This window comes from Dermochelys coriacea, chromosome 3, assembly GCF_009764565.3.
Source record: "Dermochelys coriacea isolate rDerCor1 chromosome 3, rDerCor1.pri.v4, whole genome shotgun sequence".
NCBI lineage: Eukaryota > Metazoa > Chordata > Testudines > Dermochelyidae > Dermochelys > Dermochelys coriacea.
Window position 1 is genome coordinate 201,205,041 of NC_050070.1, and position 21,942 is coordinate 201,226,982.

General features: G+C 40.8%; 1 protein-coding gene across 2 annotated transcripts in view; it reads right to left on the reverse strand.

Annotated features, from left to right (window-relative positions):
• Positions 1–970: 970 nt before the first annotated feature.
• Positions 971–21,942, reverse strand: part of ANKEF1 (ankyrin repeat and EF-hand domain containing 1) — a 34,020-nt gene continuing 13,048 nt past the window's right edge. The window contains exons 6-10 of one of the 2 annotated variants that reach the window (XM_038396231.2): positions 20,372–21,191; positions 13,978–14,204; positions 10,264–10,445; positions 7,592–7,726; positions 971–5,646 (exon numbers count right to left, since the gene is read on the reverse strand). In XM_038396231.2, coding sequence (XP_038252159.1) covers positions 5,494–5,646; positions 7,592–7,726; positions 10,264–10,445; positions 13,978–14,204; positions 20,372–21,191 — 1,517 coding nt within the window. In that variant the 3' untranslated portion in view covers positions 971–5,493. The remainder of the gene's footprint in view (positions 5,647–7,591; positions 7,727–10,263; positions 10,446–13,977; positions 14,205–20,371; positions 21,192–21,942) is intronic. The other variant, XM_043512110.1, reaches the window with a different exon arrangement.

Below are 21,942 nucleotides of genomic sequence, written 5' to 3' on the forward strand. Positions count from 1 at the left end.
AATAAATCACCACAATAATCCAGTCAACTGGCTGTCTTAATTCTTATGGCCTAACACAACTTTTGAATCTAAAGCGAAGGCCCCAAAGGCGTCTATATGATCTTTCCAAAGTAATTTAGTATCAGATATGACCCCTAAGAATTTGAACTTTTTAACTATATCTCTTTGTTCTCCACACAGATACTGTTCACGTACCTTTGTAACTTTCCTTTCTGTAAAGATCAATCCTTTCATTTTAGCAATGGAGAACTTGAAACCCCAGGCACTTTCTTGTCAGAGGTCTCTCGTAACTCTTTGTTGGTTCTCTTTTCTGCCACCTCAATATTTCCTACTCCTAATCCACAGGGCACAACCATTTGCAAATAGTGACACCTTATTCACATAAACAATAATACAGAATCACGCAACATATGCAAAGTTCATTAAACACAATAACCTACAAAAATAAAATTTAAAAAGTCCTAAGGGCTACAGAGGCCAGAATGCCATCCCCTCCCCCCCCCCCCGTATTTTTGCTGAAGATCAGAGAATTCTGCAGAACTGTTCCTAAATGGAGAAGAATCTACCTCTTGATTTCTCCAGAGGGATGGTAAGCCGTTCCATCCTGGCCAGTCTCAATTTCTATGAAGGGACATAAGGCAAACAATCCCTTAGGCAGATAGACCTTCTTATTTAGGGCTTAACTCTAACTGCTGAATAAAAGCCACCCAAGTGCAGATCACAGAGCAGAATTTAGAGGCAAACTTGTCTCTTTTCTGTCATGTGATGCAGGTCATTTTCACAATTACATACAAGATTTTGATTTGTCTACACACTTGCAGACAGGTTTCTGTTCACTATCTTCATACTGGCACTCTCGCAGAAAATCATGGCTCATATCCTACGCTCCTCTATAGCATAGATGGCAATTACTTTTGCCATTGAAAGCCCTTGAGGAATCAGGATGCTGCATTCTGCATTAGCTTTAAAGATTTTATTTAATACATACTAATTTGCTATTAAACATACAAGTAACAAAAGTTTTTCCACACACATCCCTGGGCTTCCTGAACAAGAGCTTGAGCTTTTCAAACATATAACAGGTACAAATACCAAGTGGGTAATTTTAAGGCAGAACATTCCCACATATTTCATAGTTTCATATTTATATATAGCAAGTCATGTCAGACACAGTCAAAGGCAACATGACCCTGAAAAGCTCTCCTCACTTGAGCAATCTCTATTCACATGAGGAGATTCACTGAAATCATGCAAAATCCTTACTCACATAAATAGTTTTGCTGAACGAAGCTCTAAATGATACTCCCTTTTCTCTGCCAAACTGAGAATATGTAACCTTGGCATATGAGTGGCCTTCAAGGATAGCTCCAGATAAATCATTTAATATAGTGCAGTAGCACTCAGTCAGGGATCAGGGCCCCAGCACGTTAGTCAGACTACAGAGTAAAACACAATCCCTGCCCTGAGTTTACAATCTAAGGCCCCAATCCTGTAAACACTTATGTATGTGCTGACCTTTACTCACATGAGTAGTTTCATTAACCCCCAATGGAAATGGACTGCATTCCACATGACTCTGCACAATGTGGTCTGTTAGTCTGTGAGGTTATAAAACACCTGAGGTGTGCTTTGAGGTGTGAGGTAAAATCCTGAATGCCTTCAAGTCTGAGTGTAGTAATCCCAAGAAATGCAGCACTTGGGGTGACTTACTGCAGCTGCTGCATCAAATGGAAATGATGTCTCCACATTAAAAAAAAATATGTTGGTTGCTGTGCAGATTGTTGATTTGCTAAAAATCCCTGGTACAGATGGAACAAAAAACATAACAGGAGAAAATTGTGCCACAAAAGGACTTGATTCTGCAGGCTCACACTGTACCCATTACTCATGTGAGCATGGATTTGTAGGGTCAGGTCCAAAATTAACCAAACCAGGTCTTTACAAACTAGTGTTGCCTCTGAATTGCCCTTCAGTACTGAAAATTATACTTATATAGGTTATAAATACACAACCCCCCCCCCACACACACAAAGGAGTTTTACTTTCAACATTTACTTTAGGGCTGTGGTTCTCAACCTATTTACCATTGTGAGCCACATATGCAGCCCACAACGTGTTACGTGGGCCACATCCAATACTACCTGTATTGCTCTGAGGATGTCACATGGGCCGCAGCTCTGTGCTGATTGGGTTGTAAGCAGCACGTGGGCCACAGGTTGAGAAGCTCTGTTTTCGAGGGTGCTTTTTATCCTATCCCCACCTTAGAACACTATGGGCCAAATGGTGCCATAAATACACTGGCACCTGTTGAGAGGTGGGGCAGAGCCTCCCTGAGCAGCCTGCCGTGCAGACGGACTTCCCAGGCTACCTGAACACAAACTGCTCCTCCCATTGCACCCAGCATGTTGTTCCGGGTTGAGCTGTGTCTTCACCTCCTTCTTAACCCCCTTCCCTTCCCACTTTTGGGCAATGTGTAAGAAAATGGTGGATCCCTACACGGTCCCTTCCCCCTTTTTTTGCCTGCGTGCACAGAGGGGTCAGTCACAAGTGCCCAGGGGTTGCAACTATGCACTGGAGAAGTTTTTTGCATGCCTTTCAAAGGCCAGTCACAATCAAGCCTCACATTGCACAACACAAAACAATGGGAGAAACAGCATTGTACACTGGTTAGGTTAAACTCTTCTACTGCATCCAGACAAAATCCTTCTCCCATCCAGTGGAGCCACTCATCTGTGTAAGCCAAACAGGACATTGCCCTTAGTTAATCATAGCAGTAATTACCTAACGGTAGGCTATTTATTACGGTATTAATGAGTAGCTGACATTAATGCTGAGAAAACTCTCCCAGCTGATTCCCATGATACGCCCGTGTCCTGAACATTGTTATTTACTTTCTGAAATAATTGACTTATGAATTTCCCCGCTCCCCTCACCCCCATTTCTATCTGTGAAGTCTGCTTTATTCTAGCGTGTATGATTTATCAAACTGATCCTGATACTTTTTCTGTATGTACAGATACAGCTTTATTTTTGATCATTTGTTGTCTGCCACCTCATCCTCCTTTGCATGGTTCTTTCTGAATAGTTTTAATGCAATTATTTTATTATTTTGAACTATCTGGGTATAAACTGACGATCAAAGATACCATGCCCATATATTGAGAATCCCCAAACAACTTATGTCAACCCAGGACACCCTATTTCCCTTGAAAGGCCACCATTACTCTGAAATATACAAACTACAATACCAGTAGTATTGGGGCATTCTTCCATGCGAAGCAACTTGCCCTGAGAATTTTCATCAGGGCGAAGATGCCAATTCCATTCTAAATAATTACATGTTAAATAAGGTCATTTTAAATTGCACGTAATATTGCACTGGGTGTGTTCATCTTCAAAAGAAAGGAAGCACAAGGGCTCTGTTGATGTAAAATCAATGGAACTATGTGCATTTACACTAGCTGGGAACCTGGCCCCAAAATTTTCAAATGTCAAGGACATAGCTCATTAAGAATTATTTTAATAACAAAAGGTGTCTAAGTCATTTGCTTCAAGTTTCTGTCTCCGTATCAGTGAACAGAACGTCTATCGTTCTGCATGCAACTAGGATAAAAAGCATTGGGCTCATTTGGGTAACTGGGCCAGTAAGAGGCATGGGTAGAGAAATGTAAAGTACCACCACTATTAAGGTCTCAATCCTGCAGTCTTTACTCAGGCAAAGCTCCCACCGAAGTCCATGCTATCCTCAGCAGTGCCTGTGCACACCCATTAAGGGCAATGTGGCTGCACAGATGTCATTGAGGGCAGAATTTGGTCTACAGAATCTTTATTACTGGAGATGATGCACATGGAGGAAGGAACCCAGCCTGACTCTCAGATTCCATGTAGAGTTGGCAGGACTGACAGAAAAAAACCCAAATATTTTTACCCTTGTAAACTGAAAAAACTGGATCTAGAGCTCATGGAGACACAAATATAAATACAAGCACCGTCACACTAGGTCAGACCAATGGTTATTCTAGTCCAGTATCGTGTCTCAGAAACATACTTCTGATGGAGATGCCAGCATCTCTGCAAAGGAAAATTATAGAATAATCTAGCCACAAGGAAACTTTCTTCCTAACACATTCAACTACTAATTAGCTTAGGCTCTGAAGCATGAGGGTTTGTATCCCTTATATATATATATATATATACATATATATATAAAAAGGTCATCTCTGAAGTAACTATGGCTGTTCTCATAATCCATATAAATGTCTACATCTTGTACTAAGTTATTGTCCTCAGATATATAGTAGCGGGGAGTTCCACATGCACTATGGAAAAATTATGTACTATTTAAATGACACACAACATCACGCTGGGCGTTTTCATCTTCAAACAAACAAGGTGTCTTATAATTCTCTTTTTAAGTATGTTTTCAACCAGTTTTTCTGGTGCTAAAACAAGGCCCCCCAGTCTATAATTCCCAAGATCACTCCTAAAGCCTATTTCTAAGGTAGGGACAATATTCACTGGTCTTCATTCCTTGAGTATAGGACATCCACTGACTTCAAAAGGCCTTGTATCAAGCCCCATGAGAGCAAAACTACACTCCCAGTACTGATTATTTTTGAAACAACATAAGAACAGCCATAGTGGGTCAGACCAATGGTCCATCTAGCCCGGTATCCTGTCTTCCAAAAGTGGCCAGTGCCAGATGTTCCAGAGGGAATAAACAGAAAAGGGCAATTTCAAGGGATCCATCCTCCATCATCCAGTCCCAGCTTCTGGCAAGTTTGTTGAAAATACACCATGGCCTGAGTCACAAGTGTGGTGCACTGGCTCAGAACTCGAGTAATGCAATACTGAGCGAATCCCTGCATGTGTCCATTTTGCAAGTGTGTGTAATGGGATACGAAAATATCAGTTCAGGAATTAATACCAGAACTACTCATTACTCGTCTATTTTCAAATTTTAACTAATAGGAATGATGCCATATATCTCTCTGGAGGATGATGCTTTGCTCTTGACTGTCCCGTAGCACTGGCTAAGGACATCCCAATAGAGGACTTATCCTGCTTGCAATTTACCCTGTTCTTTTTTTAAAAATATCCTAATAAGAGAAAGATAAATAAAAAGCTACTTGCCCTTGGATGAGTCTTGCCCTGTGTTCAAGAATATGGCAGCATAAAGCTGTAGCCAATAGTGCCTATGTTTATAAATTTTAAAGGATGCATTGTTTTATGGAACTAGAGTCTGTATACACTGGTAAATCAGAGCCTGATCCTTTCAGGATTCTAGAATCTTGGTGTAGCTCAGCCTCTTAGAAGATTAAGCCCTTAACTACAGGGAAACTACATAATTGTACAAAGGAAAAAAAAAGTTTTGCTACAATTTTATCATAATTGAGGGGCATTAAATAAGGGTAACATGATTCTGCCTTCAAAAAAGAGCCTCTACTTTTAAGCCCTTTCTGAACTTTGATGCAAAGAAAGGCACGCATTAATTTAAGACGCCATTTCTAACGCCCGGGCTTTTCCCATGAAATTCTTCTTAAAGGGCATCATGAAGTCTTCAAAGTCCACCTCGTAAGTAAAGCGCTCACGATGCAATTCCCGCTTTCTTATTAGACTAGCTGTTGTCGCTTCCGGGGTCCAAGTCTGAAAAACAAAGGTAAATACAATTGTAATAATTAAGCGCTAGTATGTTCTAATTAACGAATAATGCTTATGCAATTGTCTCAACATTTTTGATACAGTTTTTTTTTAAATTAGAATCAATATCAGACAGACAAACTATTGGTTATTTAGTTGAATATTTTCTTTATCAGCTGGGAGATCTGTGATTTGAATTCTGAAATTCACCCTGATATTACATTACTTCCAGCCAATTGAGGGTGGAATTTTTACAAACACCTAAGGAAGTTAGACACCTAACTTTCATGGACTTCCAGTGGGAATTGGAATTCACTTATAAACTTTGGAAAATCATACCCTGTGTCCCTTAGACACTTTTAAAAATCCCACCCTAAAAATAGTCTGTACAGTTACAAAACCTCTTCCTCACTGAGTAAAATATTAGTGCACATGGGAGGGCACATCCAGCATTGCTTCCTGCTTCCATACCTGGCACAACCAACTAGCTTTCCCTGCTAAAAGACGTCATAGTGACAGAGAGTTACCCAACGTAACTTCCAAACGTCTTTAATAGCTGCAGGGAAGCATATGCCACAGGCTCTTTACCATTGTCACTTGACAACAAATATCTGATATAGAAAAAAATGGATGTCCAGCACTCCTGCTGAATAGCCACTGATGGCATCAGAATCTGCAGCTCTGTGTGACAAAGGAGGGCACAGGCCTTTATTGCACATAGCGCATTGTAAGTGAGGACAAACGTTTACAAACATGCTTTGAAAAAGGACTGGGGCCTGACTGTTCTTTCAGTTTGCATGTGCAACGCCCACAGCTTTCACCTGCAACTGATGGATTAATAGGGGTCCTGGTGTGTATCTTACCTGTTAATTGTTACAGTAACACAGAGACTGTCATTCCGGATCTGAACAGTGACCCATCGAGCCCAGTATCCTGTCATCAACAGTGGCCAGCACCAGCTACTTCAGAGGAAGGTGCAGTCATGGGATAACTTGCCCAAAGGGAAAGTTTCCTCCTAAGCCCCATCAGTTAGAAGTCAACTTATGCCTGAAGCATAAGAGTTTACAGCCTTTAAAGGTGTTATTTATTTTTAACATACATTTAATATAGTTACAGTTGTAACTATGGATCCACATTAAATGTCTAATCCCTTTTTGAATCCTGTTATGATGTTGACCTCAGTGACATTAGGTGGCAATGAGTTCCACAGGCTAACTGTAATTTCTTTAATTTCAACAGTGCATATCTTGAAGGAGAGAATGACTCAGGGAAAAAAATCAGTTGTCTTCAGCAAGGTCTTTTCCTCAAAGATTATTGTTTATAACAGGAAAGTCAAATAAGCTAATAACATAACTGACAAGTAAGTAGAAAGATTCCCTAGAATGGATTTAAGCCAGACAAATGACAGCCCTGCTCTTCTAAAGGTACTCGCCCCCCTATCTCCAAAGCAGCCCTTCTTATAGCTCTTCCTCTTAATAGCTGTAGAAGAGGTGAGGAAAGCTGATCTGGAGTTAACCCTTGGTACACTAGGATCATCCTTACACCCTGATACAACTTCATTGTCAACATTGTAAAGCAACTTTCTCAGAGAGAAACCACCTGAATTTTTACAAGGTTGTTGCTCTTTGATCAACTGATTTGTAATAAAAATACTGAAGGCTATTAATTTCTAGAGTCAGATCAAAATGATTTCTCTTAAGCGGAGCAAGCAAAGTGATACTAGTTATGAAAGCCATGTTTCCAAATCATGCAAACAAAAGTTGTATATTTTTGATATTTCTGAATATATTGGGCCAGATTCTTTGCTGGTGTTAATGGGTTCAGCTCCACTGAATTGACTTTGACTTCAATCAAGCTGTAGATATTTACATCAGCAGAGAATACAGGTCTATTGTCATATTCATTTCAGTGTCAAAATGCAGCAGTATTGAGGCTCTGCTAATATACTTACTTTTCTGGGTATGAATGTAATATTAACTTTCTTAGTAGTGCCACTGGTTATTAAAGAATTCAGATGAATAACATTGCCCTTAAAGGATTCTTTCTTTTCTTCAAAAATAGATTTTTCTGCGATTGGTGGAGGTGGCTGCAAAAGTTTAAGCACAAGACAAATATGTCACCCTTTCAAACACTGTTCATACTAGTTGTTGTAGGATATTTCTTTTACCAGCCAGCCAAATAGATGTGTGTGTGTGTGTATCCATTCTAGAAAGGATTTTTGTTATTGAATCATTTAAAAAAAAGGTTTAAGCATTTATATTGGAAATAAAAACAAAGGAAGCATTTTAAGAATCAGGCAAGTGGATGCAGTTCTTAGGAATTTATAGATTGAACACTCATATTTTCAAAAGAATTGGTTGACAAGTTTAGAAAGCTTGATGCTTTTTCCATGTATCACAAGTATTAACTAGCAAGCCTGCAAAGAAAAAGCCCGTAGGGCATCAACACCAAAGGGGTAAACCAGAGTTTGACTTCTAGTCTCAGTCACATTCTCCCTAGGTTGTCAAGGGCAAGATTATTGTAAGGAAAGCACTTTTAGTCCCAGAGGGAATAATTGCATTGCATCTCTAAATAGCATCCCCTGGGGCTGATTAAGAAGCAGCGCTGATAAACTCCGAAGAAAGTCACAATTGAAAATGCCATAACTATGATGAAGCTGCTAAGGCTGGTGTTAGAATGTGTATTGGGGGAAAAGATCAGGTACTCAAGGCTCTGGCTGGGGTGCAGAGAACACACCAGGGAAAAGAACACTCAGAACAGAGGCAGGGTTTGAAAAATATAACTCAAATAGTTCAATATCTGAAGAGGTGGAATATGTGATAACTGCAGACTCACTACTGGGAAAAAAGTCAAGGGGCTTTATCCAAAGCCCACTTAACTCAATGGAAGTCTTTCATTGAGATTTCGAGGGCTTTAGGTCAGGCCCCATATGCCAGATGTAACAAGGTCTCCTTTAAACATATCACAATCATGATGACAGTAAAGATTATATGAAGGAAAAGGACATTTCTCTACCTTGTGTTTAGGTACCACAGAACACACAATCCCTGGAATATCACACACCAAGCAGGACAGTGGGCGACCCTGCACTAAGATAATTACCCAATCCACAGTTGTAGCTGATGAATGAGTATGACATGAGTTCAAAGCAGCAGGAGAGTGTCATTCAGAAACCACATGTTGCAAAGTATCGACTTTAAACAAAGTAAATACTCTTGGTGAGGGTCAAGTGCTACAATAATACATTTGGATGTCCATAACTAGGATAGCAATTATGTTCCTTGAACGTTCTCAGTGGCCAGATCTGTGGATACAGCCAAGGCCACGAAAGTACCAGAGGGTTCTGGGTACTGACTGTGCGGCTTAGCAGAAAGGAAGGCTGAAGTTTTGGGTAAAGGTCTGACTCTGATGATCTGGGTTCTGTTCATGGCTCTGACACAGACTTCCTGTGTGACCTTTGGAAAGATACCTAACATACTTAGATTGAAAATTCTTTGGGACAGAAAACGTCTTTTTGTTCGGCGTCTGTGCAACACCTTGCATAATGGGATCCTGGTCCATAACTGGCACTACTAGGTATACAGTAATACAAATAATAAACTCTGTGTCTGAGTCCCGCTAGCTGCAATGCTCTGCACTCTCATGGTCTATGCTGCCAGCCTCTTGCTCCCTCCAGAATTCTCTACCCTGGCCCTGAAGCAAACTGTAGCTATTCCTGTTCTAGTTTGAAGATCAGGCAGAATGCTTCCCACAGCTCCTGCTAGGCCAAAGGGGTTGCACTAAAGAGCTGCAGCTAAACACTGACAATTGATCTCTTCTTCTGTAACATTCTCCATATCTGTGAGGTCCAGACTATCCCTCAATCACTACGTCCGCTTGGTATAAACCTCTGGCACACCCTCTCACCATAGGTCAGCTCAGAAGCATGCAGACTTTACAAAGAACTAAATTCCAACCCAATCCAGCCCGCACCACCATCAAGACTGTATTTTGGAAAGTCTGATCTGTAATTTCCTTATCTTGTGCTGAATCTGCCAGGATAGTAAATAAGGGTATTGCAAAACTTTTTTAAAAATGGAGTCATGTTGGCAAAAAGTGATTTACATGATGCCAGTAGGTAGGTGTGACAGGAGTACCTGACGGGGCACTGGTAACCATGAGAAGAGTGCTGCTAAGCACTAGTTCAGAGACCAGAGAAACAAAAAAGCAAGCTCAAGTTACTGTGGAGATGAAACGGTCCTTATACCATTTGGCTGGGGACGTGCCACACGTGCTATTGTTAATATGAAAATAGCACCTAGAGGCCTATGTGACGGGCACTGTCCCTGCCCCCAAAGAGTTTATAGCTAAATAGAGAAGGGGGGGGGAATGCCCAAGATCATACAAGGTAGCCTGAGTTAGGAGATGGGGGTTCAATCCCAGATACCCAATGCCTTAATCCTTTCTCACAGTCACTAGTTATAGGGCTAGAGTGGTTTGTGTAAGTATTTTGTAGAGCATCTTTATAGCTTTTGTCTGGAAAATAAATGAAGAAAACAAGCATCTTAGTAACTGTTGGCAAATCAAAGCAGCTCCTTGGCTGTATTTCATTACCCTCCCCCCCCCCCCCGCTATCTATCATACCTCCTCCTTTGCAGCGTCAGCCTCCCCCCGCGCGGGCTTAGCAGCTGATTTAGGCTTGCCAGGTTTCTTCCCTTTATCTGCTTTGGTTTCTGGTGGTTTTGGCAAACGGTCCAGTTTTTGTTGAAGCAGGTCAATTAGTCTAAAGTCAGCGTACGCCTTCGCAATGTCCAAAGCATTTTGGCCTTTTTAAAAAAGCAAAAGCAAAAGCAAACAAAGTTCACGATAAGAATCACTGTCAGTAGCTGTATCAGCCATGAAAATAAAAGGTGACACTGATCACCATAATGACACTGCAATTCACTGAGCTCAGTTACAGCTCGAGCCTCCTAACCATGAAACACACGAGTTGTGCTCACTCATGCTATCAGCCTTGCCGACATCAGTGGGAATACTTGCAGGAGTAGGCACTATTTTTGTGACTAAGGGTTTTCAGGATCGAGCCTCTAAACTGTGTATCACATGTATTCTTTGGTTGGTCATTTTGCTTGTAATAGTTTTTGACATTTGTTGTTTATATTTGAACTCCTGTAGAAGCGAATTCAGCAAGATGACGACTTTACTTGGAGGCACTCAACATCTCCCAGGAAGCGGTCAGCATATTGCAGGGCCAGGGCTTTAAAACAGGCTAGAGTAGATCTCCACCTCTTTTAGGGCCCTCAGTGGAACACCATCATTTTAAAAGTTATTCCTCTGTGGCAAGACTCAGTGGAGCTGAGCACCTGCAATTCCCTGTGCACTCAGTAAGTATTACAAGGCTCTGGCCTAGAATTGGATGGGGAATGGTTTTGGGGCCACACAAAAATTTCTAGGATTTCAAAAAAATTTCCAGTTTAACACAGGGGGAAAAAACCCCTGAAATCATTAGAATTTGTTCCTTTTTTTTGAAAAATCAGAGAGACATCCCTCCCCACATCCAAGAACAGCTTATAGTCTGGTAGGTAGGACTCTCCACCGGGATGTGAGAAAGACAGTGACTTGAACCCCCATCCCAAGTGAGCACCCTAACCACCAACCTATTTGCGGGGGCTGGAGAAAGAGGGGGAGCACACACATTTTGACCAGATAGTGCCCCATGGACCTGAGAAACCTTCCCATGCAAGCTTCATTGAAACTGACCCTTTCTTGCAAAGTTTCACTTTTAACAAAACTATGTTTTTGGACAAGCTATGGTTTCCAAATCAGCTCTACTGAGGGCCCCCTGGATCAAGCATTTCATTCCCTCACAGATGCTCCCATGTGTTTAAAAAAAGAAACCTACAAGATTAAAATGTTCAGTAACAGAAATAGAAGTTTTCATTTTAAATGATGCCAGCTACATCGATCACATATAATCATTGTTTTAGTTGAACAGCTGCTGTGCATCTCAACCCCAGAAATAAAGCCACATTTGCCAACAATTTTGACATTTCACGTAATCATACCTTATAGAAAGTACTAAAACGTTTCACAATAGTTTAAAAACAAACAAACCCTAAATGTGCACTATAGCTGATGAAGGGAATGGTTTTAAGTTTGTTTAACAATTAGAAAGGGCTAGTATGAGAAGTTTTCCCCCACTACTTACAACTGTTTGCACACAGAGGTGTGATTAGAACAGAGCGGAAGATACATATACATAGTCAGATTTTCAAAAGAGCTCAGCTCCCAGTTGCAGACCTAAATAAGGGCCAGATTTCCAGATTGCTCAGCATCCGGCAATTCAAATGCTCATTTGAAAATCCAACTACTTATTTAGGCGTTGGATGCTGGGCTATTTTGAAAAACTGGCCCACAGTGAAGTTTACAGCTGGAGCAAGTTTTTCCTCTTTTATTCAGAACAAACGTGTCCCCTTACGATTACTTAAACAGCATGGATTAAAGAGGACTTTAAGCCCCCTTCGTGGTGTTGGGATTTTGGTCTGGTTGGCGGGTAATGCAGCCTCCAGCACAATGTAGAGTGGCCTCCAGGGCTGCTCTAACTACAGCAGCCTGCAATCTGGAGTTGTCCAGAATCCCTTTCGAGGAATGAGCTATGAAATCTCCCTTCTTGCCCCAGCATATCTTCTATGCCAAGGCTTCTAGGGGGACCTGTGTAGAGCTACTGACCTTCACCAGAAGAATTGTCCTGGAGCCCTTTTCTGACCACTGCATGGTGACATAACAGTGCATAGGGGCTGGAGTACAGGTGCAGAATTCCTTCCCTGGAGTTTGCCAGCTGAGGTCAATGGGGACAAGACTGCATCAATAAATACCAGCAGCTGGCCAAAACACCCAGCCAATATATTTTTAATTTAATAATATTTATTTTACTGGGAGTAGTTTCTGATGTATGACATCTATTGGACACCTCTGAAGACTGAAGTTAATGAGACTCTCCCACTACATCATGTGAAAACCAAGGAAACTAACAGAGCTGCACGAGATCCCTGTCTCTACTGCTACTAAAAGGTAATAACTTCTGTATAAATTCAGATAATTTTTGTTGTCATTTTTGCTAATGCAGAATAATATCTATCCAATTGCTAAACAGGAAGAAGCACATCAAACAAGTGCCACATACAGAATTAAAAGTAAAAACACAATGGCTATTATAAGTGGGTCACAATTAAAACCTTTACAATTTTGCTTTACATAATTAGCATTATCTCATTATACTACTCACTAATAACCATTTGCAAACCAAGAGAGCCACTACAGTCCTAGCAGAGTTGTTTTCAATGACACTCTATTTCACTGCAAAAAACTTTGTTAACCTAGAGTTAAGCTTGAATTTTTACATAAAGAATAAATCAAAACAAAAAAACCCCAAAACTCCTGAGAGCCACTTTTTTCAAAAAGCACAAAATGATAGAAATCCTGAACAGAACATATCATAATGCCACTATATAAATCCAAGGTATGGCCACACTTTGAATACTGCATGCAGTGCTGGTTACCTCATCTCCAAAAAGGTACATTAGAATTAGAAAAGGTGCAGAGAAGGACAACGAAAATTATTAGGGGCATGGAACATTTTCACACAAGGAGAAATTAAAAAAACTGGGATTATTCAGTTTAGAAAAGAGATGACTAAGTGACATGATAGAAGTCTATAAAATCACAAGTAGTATGGAGAAAGTGAATGGGGAAGTGCTATTTACCCCTTCACGTAACATAAGAATGAAATCCACTCAATGACATTAATAGGCAACAGGTTTAAAACAAATGCACGCACAAGACACAGTCAACCTATGGTTCTCGTTGCCAGGAGATGTTGTGAAGGCCAAAAGTATAGTGGGGTTCAAAAAGAATGAGAGAAGTTCATGGAGGATAGGTCCAGCAATGGCTGTTAGGCAAGATGGTCAGTGACAGAACCCCATACTCCAACATCTGGCATTGGCCATTATCAGAGACATGATACAGGGCTAAATGGACAACTGGTCTGACCCAGTATGGCCGTTCTTAATGTTCTAAAATGTGGGTTCCACGTAGTAAAAACTGAACTCCTAAACACTGGAAAATAGGAACATACCCACTAAATTTACTAAGACAACTTTAACTCTCTCCCCAGAGCACCATGCTGACAACCACCAGAAATGTAATACAGCCAGATCCTCAAAGAACATATCACTTCATTTTACTTCTTTCACAATATGATCCACTGTCTCATCAAAGCTTACGTGTAACTGAGAAAAACTCCAAACCCTCCCCCTGCCTTTTTAATCGAAAGTGACCACAAATAATGTGGATATTTACCTTTTCTGTTTTCCATCTGGACTTTCGCTCCAGAATCAATTAAATATTGCACTGAGTCCAATCTACAGCTCTCAATAGCTCTCATCAATGGGGTGGCACTGTTGATTGTAACTGCATCTATCGCTGCTCCATACTTCACAAGCAGTTCAGTAATGTCCTGTTGACCTGCATGGCAGGCATGGTGCAGAGGAGTCCACATGAAATTGTCAGTTGCATTTACATCAGCCCTGTAAATAAATAAAACATAAGAACATATGAACGGCCATACTGAGTCAGACCAATGGGCAAGCTAGCCCAGTGTCCTGCCTTCTGACAGTGGCTGGTACCAGATACTTCAGAGGGAATGAACAGAACAGGGCAATTATCGAGTGACATCCCCTGTCATCTAACCCCAGCTTCAAACTGTTTCACCTCTAGGAACACCCAGAGCATGGGGTTGCATCCCTGACCATCTTGGCTAATAGCCATTGATGGATCTGTCCTCCACGAACTTCTCTAATAAAGAGGTACTGGGTACATATAAAGATGAATACAACTACTGTATCTAGATTGATTGTTTCACAGTTTCAGGTCCAGTAAACATTAAATGCATGATGTTACTTTTTAAATGTAAGAAGCCTTTTCATGGGTTTTCATCTCTCTGTCATACAGCTTTGAAATATTTTAAAATACCTGACGTGGCTTATCATGGAACTAAATGAATTTTAGGAGTTCGTATGGCTGATGACCACTTAGCTAACTAAGAGCAACAAAAATTATTAAAGGTCTAGAAAACATGATCTATGAGGGAAGATTGAAAGAAATTGGGTTTGTTTAGTCTGGAAAAGAGAAGACTGAGAAGAGACATGATAACAGTTTTCAAGTACATAAAAGGTTGTTACAAGGAGGAGGGAGAAAAATTGTTCTTTTTAACCTCCGACGATAGAACAAGAAGCAATGGGCTTAAATTGCAGCAAGGGAGGTTTAAACTGGACATTAGGAAAAACATCCTAACTATTGGGGTGCTTAAGCAGTGGGAATAAATTGCCTAGGGAGATTGTGGACTCCCCATCACTGGAGATTTTTAAGAGCAGATTAGACAAACACCTGTCAGGGATGGTCTAGATAATACTTAGTCCTGCCGTAAGTGCAGGGGACTGGACTAGATGACCTCCTGAGCTCCCTTCCAATCCTATGATTCCCATCTTGGAACAGCTGTATGGTGCCTACTCACGTTACTGCAAAAATGCTTCCCTAAGGAGGGGAACAATAGGGTTGTAAATGATTCATGTCATGAATCAAACATATCGTTTTTATAGTGCTGCTACAAATACTGTGCTTTGGCTTCCATTTGGGCCACCTGGTGTGATCTTCTAATCCTTATGGCTATGTTTTATGTTCTTTAGCAAAAGATCAGCACCCTTAGACTCTTTTTACCAGAACAATTCAGATTGACTGTCACTTTAAAATCCGTCCTGAGTTAAGGGGCTGCATGCTACTCTGTTGATTCAGAAGCAATGATCCAAGGGACAGGAATCTGCCACTGATCTAGACCAGGGATTGGCAACCTTTGGCACGCGGCCTGTCAGGGAAATCCGCTGGTGGGCCAGGATGGTTTGTGTACCTGCAGCGTCTGCAGGTTCGGCCGATCGCAGGTCCCACTGGCTGCGGTTCGCCACTCCAGGCCAATGGGGGCTGCGGGAAGCAGCATGGGCCGAGGGATGTCTAAAGGCATGTCTTCACAGCCCAGTTAGCTCAAGTGATAACTCAAATGTTTCTCTTTCCTCAACTCCTCTCCACTCACAAAAATCTCTTGGTCAAGTTAAATGGTGCTTTAAACTCTAGTCCGTCAGGGGTGGAGGGTGGGTTTAAACTCAAGTGACATTGAGGCTGGAGCTAGTAATGCTGGGGGGATGCAATGGCGTGACTTACAGTAACTCATCACCCGACCATCCAGTCACACTGCGTCACTGCAGTGTTGTTTTGCAGTGTGGTTGCTCTCACTGGGGCTAGGTTAGCTGGAGTCGAGTAACTTGAGCTCACTGATGCAGTGAAGACAAGCCCTAAGGGACAGGCCACAATAGATGTGAGGCAGAAACCCTTCCAGGTGCTCTAGATTCTGGTTACATCATTTACTTCAGTTCCCCTCCCACTTTAACATTTTCATCTGTTGAATGTTCTTCCACAGCCCAAAGAATTACAGCCTATGGACTCCAAACAGGGATGACAGTGAAGAGAGACATGAAAGAGAAGCTGATCCAATTATCAGATCATTTCCTTGGATTTTCATTAGATTTTTCTCAACCGTTTTTTTTAAAGTCAGTATACCCGATTCTATTTTGAAATAGTTACGTCCTATAAGGGATGTGGCCAAGTAGTTTACTACCCAGTTTTCACCATACTTTAACGGATGCATATTGTAGAATCAAATAACACTCATATTTGCTTTTAACATTAAACAGACTCTCTCTGATTATAAATTGCCAGATCTCTGACATAGATAAGTGTAACTCTACTGAAAGTAGAGTATCTATGCTGATTTATACAAGCTGATGATCCAACACTGCATGCCTGTACAGCTTTAGGTTACAAAATTACAGTATTTCTGTAATTATTCAGAGCTAGAAAGATTGATATTAAAAGCTTCACACTGGTGTAATCGGGGGATGTTTTCAGTATTGTTTATCTAGTTTATCCTACATAGCAGTACAGCAATGATGGCATGACAGAAGTGAAATGTGCAACTTGAGAAAAAGCATAAGAGTTAGGCTAGCAGAAAGAATATAAATATTTAATTTTACTACAGAACAGAAATAATCAACGTTGCTGCAATATTGTTGACATAGCTGCTTCATAAAATGTGACCTGAATAGCAATCCTGATTATGCCGCTACACTTTCTACATCTTATATTCAGACTTTTCCCTCCTTCTTCCATATTCCCTTCTGGTTAATTTCATATTTTTAATATTTCTCCATTCATATTTTTTGAATTTGCTTTTTCTTTTACTCACTCTTCTTTTTTTTTTTTACTTTGTGGAAATGAAAATTTACATGATTTAAAAAAAGAATTGAATTAACAAAAATGCAGTGGTTTGAAAGACTGTCTCCAGTTCAAGGCAATTAAATCCAGGGATGCAGACACCTGTGTGCAAGCAGGACTCTGCTGAAGTTAATGAGGCCTGCAGGTATGCAGGGGTCCATCCAAGCAGGACTGGGACCCAGCTGATTGTGGTACACTTCCCTCAGGTGGAGCTCAGAACAGGAGGGGCCCCATCAGCCACTTCTCCTGGCTTATCACTTCACCAAGGTTCCTTCACAGTTATCAAAGGGGAGAATGATGCTCCCTCCTGTTTTCAAACAAGCCACAAGCTCTTCCCATAATCCTCCCCAAGTCTGCTGCATCTCACTGAATGGGTTTACAAGGAGTAAAAGACCTTTGAGGGGTTCTTCCCCAAACCCCCCCTCCCCACACACACACACACGCCCCAGCTACATCAGCTTCATTGTATCTGGGACTGTCCCATAGAGGTACAATGTAGAAATTGCTGAACTGGAGCATCCATTAGAACATTAGTCCAGGAGCCAATACCAGATGCTTCACAGGAAGATGCAAGAAACCCCACAGTTATAAGATGTTTCAGAATAAGTTTCTTCCCAACCCACTCTGGACAAAAGGTCACTTATGCCCTGAAACACAAGGGTTTGCATTCCATTCACACGTCTTTTAAATTCTTTACTAATGTAGTCCTGGATGTTCTTGTAATCTATATAAATGTCTAATCTTTTTTAAAATCCTGCTGAAGTCTTGCTCTCAGTGACATCTTGGCAATAAGTTCCACAGGCTAACTGAGTCTTATTTGTTTACCAGTTTTAAAATTTGCTGGCTTTCAGTGTCATTGAATAACTCTTGATCTTGTGTAAGAAAGAGCGAGGGCAGAGAAGTGCTCAATCATCTCCATACTATACATTATTTTATACATCACTATCATTTCCTATTCATCTCCTTTCTGGAGTAAATGATCCACAATCCTACCAGTCTCTCTTCATATGCATTAATTTTCCATACCTGCAATTATTCTTTCCATGTGTTCACTGAACCCCCTCTGCTTCTATTTTATCCTTTTAGGACAAGCTGATCAGATCTGAACAGAGTATTCCAGGGGAGGGCATAACATTGATTGACATAGGACTTGCATGTTAGCATTGTTTCTTGCTGTATTTTTTTTTTAAATCAAACTGATTTATAATACTGCTCCAGCAAACCTGTGCAAATAAACCATAGCACGCACTGCCGATTTACGTTCAAACTGCACCATATTTTATAACCTTAGATGAACATACGGAACACTTTGTATTCCACTCGATATGGTTTGTTGAAGGACCATATTGTAAAAAGGAGCCCAGTTAGATTCCCATAGCAATATTTTCACCATGTACTGAAATTCTATCTTACCAAAAGGTACAAAGCTAACATTTACTATGGCACTTTACCTCTGAATTTCCTATTTTGTCTGTTTAAAATCCCAAAATTAACATTGCTTTACCATGTTACAAGGTCCAAATGTTAAACATAAGGGGCAAAATTTATCCTAGATGTAACTCCATTGAACTCAATGGAGGTTTGATGAAGTCAGTAAAGATTAATTGGCCCAATAAGCTCCAAGAATGCACAGGCTTAAACATGTACGTAACTTTACAAATGTCCCATTAATGTTAGTGGGCCTGCTGAAATGCACTAGGTTGCATGAGTTTAAGTCTCTTCAGGCTTGGAGCCTGTAGGCAGTGTAGGCCTTACTGGAGCCCTACACACAACTAACAGTAAGAACCAAAGGTTGTGAACCAGAGGAAGCCTGGCCTTGGCAAAATTTCAATGCACCAGGTATTAGCTAACACCAAGTAAGCACATTCCAGGCCTGAGAGGATGATACAGGAACACCCAGAGTTCTCAAGTAATTGCATGAACACATCCCAGGCGATGATTGAGGGACAGACAGACCCCTCATAAGATATTGAGGGAATGACAGGATAATGGATGAGGATGTTTTGTTAGAACTAGCAGGTGCAAGGTAGAAGAAAAGAATGAAAAGCATATGGAATGTAACACGTAACATCTTCATATCAATGTATAAAAGAAAAAGATGTAGGAGGGGCCTCTTTATGCTGGCCTAGGGAACCAAATCCTAATGTCCTGGTTGAGCTGGTACCATTGTCGCAGGCATACATATATTAGTGTACCTGTAGTTCCTATGGGGCATTGGAACTGTGCTTTGTCGACATCTAACCTGGCTGAGTGCCTTCAGCATTGAACCAAGCCCATGGTCTTTGTGAACCACATCGAGGTCTGCTGAATCAGCAAGCTGCTGGTGAAGCTGATGGATACAGGAGCACCTGCCAGCCTCAACAAGGCTTCACTAACAACAGAGCCTAAGACTGTCAGTAACTGCTCACCCTTGGAAATGGGAATTGCTATATGTAGAGAGTAATGCTAAGGTAAATATCATTGTCTTTCAAATTAAAAAAAAAGGGGGGTTTAAAAACCCATCGCACTTGTGTGTAGCGATTTTTGCATATAACACAACATTCTGCTCTTTTGTTCTCCTCGTTGAACAGAGACACCCTGTCGTGCCCTGGTACAGCCCTACAGTCATTCAGATAAATGCCTAAGGGAACGTCTTCCAAATTACTTAAATGAATCATTAACTATCATTCAAAATAAAAATCCTACCTTTTATTATTTAGATTTCCCAAGTGTGTCTGCTGACTACAATCTGCCGCAGAACTTTTAAAGTGATGAATATATTAGATAGCAGTGTCTGACTACAGCCTTAAGCCTAATCTACTCAGCACATGTGTCAGTCTGCTGTGGCTGTAGAATAGAAGTACAGTAATGCTTTTTTTTATGCACCAGTCTCAATTCACACCTTTGCCTCTAAAGGCAGTGGGAATCAGGAGATCTAGGATGTATTCCAAATTCTGCCACAGACTGCTTGTGTGATCTTGGGCCAGTCACTTAGGTCAACATTTTCAAAAAGCATCCACTAATTTTGAGTGCCTCCGTTTTTGGAATGCCCAAGTTGGGACACGCTGAGGCTGATTTTCAGAGGTGCTGAGCACCGGCAGATCCCATTGACTTCAACTGGATATTTAGGTACCCAGCACTTCTGAAAGACCAAAAGCTCAGACCCCCCAAATTAGCAAACACTTTGAAAACGTTGGCTTTAACCGACTTTGAAGATCACCTTTAAGCTAAATTCATTACTGCTTGCAATGCTTTGATTGTACAGTGATAAACACTATGCAAATTCTTTAAAATAAAGTTAAATATCTCCAAGTTTTCTTCTTTTGTGTCTAAGTGACTATCAAATATATACACTGCAAAAACAACAAAAACAACCCTCCTCACAAAAACTTACCCCTTCTCTAGAAGATATTTCACAGCATCCATGTTTCCACTTCCACATGCAGCCATCAGAGGAGTTTTATAATATACATCTCTAATGTCCACTGGTACCCCCTCTTCAAATGCTTTTTTCAGTGACACAATGTCTCCTTCTTTAGTAAGATAGTTAATCTTGTTGTAAGTCTTCTCTGGCTCATCAATGTACCACGCAGAATCATCCTGCAAAGGATGTTCAGGGGGGTGATCCCGATGAAAGCGGTTACCATCGGTCACATTCTGATAGGTCTCAATCATGTACATAGGGAGCCCGCCATCTGTTCGGCGTGGGCACAAGCTCTCTGGAATGACACAGATGGGCATGGGGATGGAGAACTTGCCTTTCTTGCCTTTTCCTTTCTTCCCTTTCTTCTTTTTGGGTCCAAAAGACGAAATGAGATAGGCTTTTTGCAAGTATTTGGAACCTTTAAAGAACTCTTCAATGTTAATTCCCCCAGCACGAGACTTATCATGTGCCTGGGCAATGGTTTGTATTAGTTCAGCATCTACAAAATCACACTTCTCCTGAATAACTGATGCAAAATCATCTTTGCTTATTGTTCCGTCACCTCTGTCCACCACCTCAAATGCCTCACGAAGGGCTGTCTGATGTTCTAAGGACCAATCGTGCAACCTCATCGCAACACGTGGATTGGCTTCCTTCGCTCCAGGTTTGGTGATTTTAGCATGGAGTCGTTCAATTTTGCGCAGTTCCTTTGATGCTGCTTTAAAACCACCTTCTTTGGCAGTCATTCTTGGGGTTTTTGTTAGTAGGTTCTTCCATTTGGGATCACAGCCTAAACATACAGACATTGTTTTACTGAAAAAACAAGATGGTGTATAAAACTAGCTGAGTCTTGATTCAGATTTGCAGCCAACTGCTGCAGATAATTTTAACACGGGTCTATAATGTTATACTGTCTCGAATCTAGACAGAACTATTAAATTGCACTTTTTAACTAGGGAGTGGGATAGTTATAATACACAAATACACAAAAACTACACTGAAAATATTAAAGATTTTACTTAAACCAATAAAAGAAGTCATGAAGAGCAGAGCTAAGCTTGAAATATTATTTTTAATTCACCATTCTGTACCCAAGAATTGCAGTTTGGCTATGTGTGGTGCCATTCCTTAAAATGTTTGTACCTCATGAATACAGCATGAACAGATTTTGCAGATTCATGTGGTGACAGTGAAATTCCAGGGGTGACACTGAATTTGATTTTAGTCAGCATGACCACAGCTTCTTTGAGGCCAAATCCAATGCCCACAGAGATTAAGGGGAGTCATTCTGTTAACTTCAATAGGCTCTGGATCAAGCCCTTTAAGTGATACAATGATTATTTTCCTTTGAAATGTAAAGGTTCCAAAGCAGCTGTGGACACTCACTTCTGAAAGAATTAAATCCATCCCAATGCTAATGGAATATCGTTCCCACCTGCATATGCCTAAATACTTAGCCCAGTGTTGTTTTAAATGATTCAAATCTATTGAGCATCCACTGCCTCTCTTGAGAATTATTCTACAGTCTTACAGCCACACAA